Below are 5,007 nucleotides of genomic sequence, written 5' to 3' on the forward strand. Positions count from 1 at the left end.
GAGGCAGGCTAGCTAAAGCACCCAGGGGGTTGGGGGTACCTGGAAAAATGGGGAGCCCTGTGCTGGCTCCCCCCCCCCACCAACCACTCAGCCTGCCCCCAGCCCAACCCCAAAGGACCAATCACAGAAGAGTCGGTCCCATGGCTTTCCTCCCTGCCCTCAGAGCCACACTTCCCTAACGGGACACGAGGACCAGAGGGACGACCAGAGGGATGAGGTGGTCAGGCCTGGAGATGCCAGACCTGCCTGGGATGATGGCTCTGCTCTCCATCTCCATCTCCCCTGGTCACTGCGCACTTGAGACCGTATGGTCGGTGTGACTGAGGAATCAAATTTCTTCTTTTATTTTGTCTTAACCTATTTAGATGGACACAGCCTCATGCCACTGGTGACCCTGGTATGGGGCAGTAGAGTTCAAGTTTTCCTTGGAGACTGGGAGACTGGCCTGGGTTCCCAGTCCTGAAGCCAGTAGGATTACTTGTGTAACCTTGGACAAGGGAGTCTGCGGAGTTCCATGGAGGGAATCCTTCCCATGACACGGGGGTGGGGGTGGTGGTGGGGGTGGGGGCCCCCGGGGCGGAGCACTTGGCACACATCAGGTGCCCAAGAGGAGGGCAGTGTGGTTCAACACAGCTCCCACCCCTCTGTCAGCGGAGGTTTGGGTACGGCTAGCATGCCCAACAGGGTTCAACAGAGCTTCCAGCAGATGTTCTAGGAAAAAAGGTCTGGCCATCTAACTCCAAAAACCAGCTGATGAAAACCCCATGGATGGCAACGCTCTGTTCCCATTGTGCCCGGAGTGGCACGAGTTGGGGGCCCAGTGTGATGGCGGCTCTCACAACCACAGGTGGTCAGTCAACGCTGCTCCCTCAGAAGGGAGGTGGCACACCAAGGGGCAGGCGCTGGAGGAGGTGGCATTTGCCCTGGGCAGGAAGGGGGAGACTGCAGCCAGGTGCTCCCCAGCCTTGGCGACCCGCCTCCGTCCCCTGAGCTGTGACACTTCCTGGAGCAGCTGCCGCTCCAGAACCGAACCAAACTCACTGCCACATTGAGTGGATGGTGACGCAGTGACCCTAGAGGACAGGGGACAGCTCTCCCGCTGAGTTTCCCAGACAGTAACCGTGTGTGGCAGTAGAAAGCCCTGTTTTTCTTCCGTGGAGCCATTGGTGGTTTCAAACCGCTGACCTTATGGATCACAGCCACCAGGCCTCCGCCGACCCAAGATGGTAGACTAAGGTTTAAGCCCAGAAAACCTTTTGGGGCAGTTCTACACTGCCTGGTGGTTCCCACTAGCAAACATGAGCTCCTTGACAGCCTAAACTCTTGTCTCTTCATTGCTTCATTCAATAGGCATTATCGAGCATTTACTAAGCTCTTGGCCCAGAAAGACCCAGAAGACCTTGGGCCTGTTCTTACAGAGGCTCCAAAACAATTCCAGGAGGGTCTACAGGGGTCTCACACAAAAGCTTTTGGATGTGCTGTGTGCTCACATTCTGGTCTGCTACTTCCTGAGCTTCCCAACTTACTCACTGCTATCGGGTCGATGCTGACTCCGAGCGGCCCTATAAGACAGGGTACAACTGCACCAGTGGGTGTCTGAGACTGTCACTGTGTATGGGAGTAGAATGTCCCTTCTTTCTCCTCGGAGTGACTGGTAGTTTTGAAATGCTGGCCTTGTGGATCCAAGTCCAATGTGTAATCACTACACCACCAGGGCTCCTAAAAATTCACAAAGCCTTGGAAACTCGATGTCGGGTTACTATGAATTTATATCGACTGGATGAAAGTGGGTGTGGGGAGCCTCACTCAGGAGCCCTGGTGGTGTTGCAGGTTATACAGTGGGCTGTTAACTGGAAGGTCAGCAGTTTGAATCTACCAATGGCTCCAAGGAAGAAAGATGAGGTTGGCCACTCCCATGAAGATTTATTGCCTCGAAACCCTTAGGAGAAGTTCTACTCTGTACCATGAATCGAGGTGGACTTGATGGCAGTGGGTTTTTGGGGTCTGAGGCTCATTTCTTCATAGGCAGTGGGAATAATAAGAACACTAGCTTCTGAGGATTATTGTGAAGATTCACTGCTGTTCCTGCTATTTAAAAGGCTCTTATTCTGGCTAACCCCTAGTGAAGTGCTAATTACAGTGGGAGAATTCTCACCTCCTATGTGGGAGCTTGGGGAGCCCTGGTGGCGTAGTGGGTTACACATTGGGCTATTAACCATTAGGTTAGCAGTTCAAAACCACAATTTGCTCCTCGGAAGAAAGACCAGGTTTTACTACTCCTGCAAGGCGTTACAGTCTTGGAAACCCACAGTGGCAGTTGTACCCTCTCTGATGGGGTTGCTGTGATCAGAATCAACCACGTAGTAGTGACGTGCTGGGCTCGGTTCCTGGCCAATGCACCTCACAGGCATCTGTGACTGATCTATTGCTATGATGCCAACAGGTTTCAGAGGAGCCTCCAGACTAAGATGGACTAAGAAGAAAGGCCTGGCAAACCACTCCCCCAAATCAGCCAAGGAAAGCCTTATGGATCTCCACGGTCCATTCGAACTAATCATGGGGTGGGGGTGGGGTGACATGGGACTCAGGCCCTTATACCCCATTGTGCATAGAGTTGCCCTGAGTTGAGTGCTGAGAACCCCCAACCAAACCCTAACCCATCCCTGCGGTCACCAAGTTGATTCTAACACAAAGAGCCTCCACAGAGTCTGAGACTATAATTCTTAATGGAGGCAGGCAGCCTTACTTTTCTCCTTCGGAACGGCTGGTGGGCTTGAACCCTGGACTTTGTTAGAGTCCAACACCTAACCGCAGTGCCACCAGACTGTCAAGTGTTTAAACACCTGTGAAAACACTAGTGGACGAAGGCCTCACTGCCTTATGAAGTCAAGCCTGGGTTACTGGCTTCTGTCTCCGGTACCAAGGGGCTTATCTACTGAGTAACTGCAGAAATGAGGTGCTACAGGAAAAGATCAGAGGACCCCCTAGGAGGAAGTATGAAAAAAGTTATCTCACCCTCCAGGCTCCCTGGGCATCTCACAATACAGTAATTTTATTATAAGGGCCAAATTGTGTATCCCTCCCACTACAGTGCCCGCCTCCCCCCTGCCTTGGCTGTCTCCTAAACCCAGACTGCACCTGCACAAAGGAGGGGCCCTTATACCACCTGAGGCCTCCCAGCCCCGCCCACTCTGTTACTTCACCTCTTCTTGGTGCGATCCTTCCACACCCGCCCGGACTTGGGCTTCCCCTTCGGAATCATCGGGATCTTCTCCGCCTCCTTCTTCTGCCTTTTGGACGCTGGGGCCTGGGTTACAGGACCTCTTCGTTTCTTTGCTCCGACACTCCCTGGCAAGGTCTCCCCAGCTGGGATTGGCTTGCCGGGCTCGTGCTGACACCGGGGGGACTCGGGTAACTGGGGTGTCAGCTCCTGCAGTGGCTGCGAGGGCTCCGGACCTGTCGCTTGCTGGCCAGGAGGCGGCTCTGGTGACCCTGGGCCGGGTTGCAAGTGATGTCGGGGAGACCCCGGGATCAGCTCCTCTTTACTCTGGGCCAACTCCGAGTCGGGTCCAGCCTGGTTCTCGAAGGACTTGGGTGCGGTCGCGTCAGGCTCTGGCTGACATTGGGGGGACCCCGGACCCGGCTCGCCCTTACTCTTGGTTAACTCCGGGGACTTCTCACTTGGCTTTGGCTGACGGAGGGGTGACTTAGGGCTCGATTCTGATTGTCTTCGGGGTGACCCCACGCTTGGATCTTGCTGACGCTGCGGGGACTCGGGGCCAGGCTCTGGCTGCCTTCGGGGAGACCCCAGTCCCACATTCTGACGGAAATTGGGTGATCCTGGGATTGCTTCTGCCTGACGTAGCGGGGATCCCTGGCTCGGCTCCCTGGAAGGACTCTGTGGGGACCCGGGCTCCTTCGTTTTCTCTTCGAAATCCACCAGGGCCCGTCGCGCCCGCAAAGCGGAGGTGGAGCTCTGGGGGGATTCAGGCTTTCTACCTTCCAACCGCCGGCTGCGCCTTGGCGTGTCCATGGCCCAGGCGGAAAGTTTCCAAACTTGAGCCCACGTGTAGCTCCAGCCGTCTCTGGGACTACCGGCGCCTTCCTTTGACGTCACGCGCCGTACGTCAGTGCCCGGAGAGAGGAAGTGCGGCCCGGGCGGCCGTGTGGGTGAGGGCGGGAGAGACGGGATCCTCCGCCCGGGACGGGGCGGGGCGTGGCGGGGAGGGGCGTGGCGTTCGGTTTGTCCGGCGCATGCGTAACACTCTTGCTTGCCTGCGCTTGCGTTGGATGAGCCAGGCTTCCTAGGAATTAGCTAGCGGTGGCTTTTCCCGCAGGCAGAGTCGTGCTCTAGACTCCCCGGGAAAGGAGAGCGTGCAAGGGAAGAAAAGCCAACCATCCCACCCAAACTCACTGCCAATAGAGTCGATCCCCACTCGCGTCCCTATCGGACAGTATAGAAATGCACACGTTTGTTTGCAAGGCTGTAAATCAATTACGAGCGCTGAAAGCCTCGTCTTCGTTTCCCAAAGCAGCTGGCGAGTTCAAACCTTGATGTTCGCAGCCCAACTCTAACCTCCTAAGCCACCAGGGCTCCTGGGGAAGAAACGGGGACTCGTTTCCGGGAGAGAAGCGGCTTCAGAGAAAAAAGGCCCTGGGGGAGGCTAGGTGGGAACTGCCATCAGGGAGCACCTCCTGGAACTCTCGCTCTCTCCTTGGGAACCTGGGTGATTCCCCACCAGCTTAGTGCTTCGATCGAGGCCGATCTTGTCGGAGTACTCTTCTTTTATGTTTAAAATCGTGGTAAATATATGGTTGACAAAACGTTTGCCATTTCAGCGATCTTGGCACGTACAGTTTGGTTGTTCAGTGTCACCAGTTGGTTCCGACTCGCGCACAATAGAGCAAGATACTGCCAGGCCCAGCGCCAAACGCATCATTGCTCCTGCCTGAGCTCAGTTACAGCATCCTTACCAAAAGCTCGTAGGCTTTGGGCTGCTAACTACA

At 55.5% G+C, this 5,007-nt stretch overlaps 1 protein-coding gene across 1 annotated transcript in view; it reads right to left on the reverse strand.

Moving 5' to 3' along the window:
* CCDC86 (coiled-coil domain containing 86) overlaps nucleotides 1-4,075 on the reverse strand; it is a 7,632-nt gene extending 3,557 nt beyond the window's left edge. The window contains exon 1 of the mRNA XM_013007807.2: nucleotides 3,204-4,075. Within this exon, the coding sequence (XP_012863261.1) occupies nucleotides 3,204-4,033 (830 nt within the window). The 5' untranslated portion in view covers nucleotides 4,034-4,075. The remainder of the gene's footprint in view (nucleotides 1-3,203) is intronic.
* Nucleotides 4,076-5,007: the final 932 nt, after the last annotated feature.

This window comes from Echinops telfairi, unplaced genomic scaffold (genome assembly GCF_000313985.2).
Source record: "Echinops telfairi isolate 266 unplaced genomic scaffold, ASM31398v2 ScPeMD7_7416;HRSCAF=8454, whole genome shotgun sequence".
In the NCBI taxonomy this organism is placed as follows: Eukaryota; Metazoa; Chordata; class Mammalia; order Afrosoricida; family Tenrecidae; genus Echinops; species Echinops telfairi.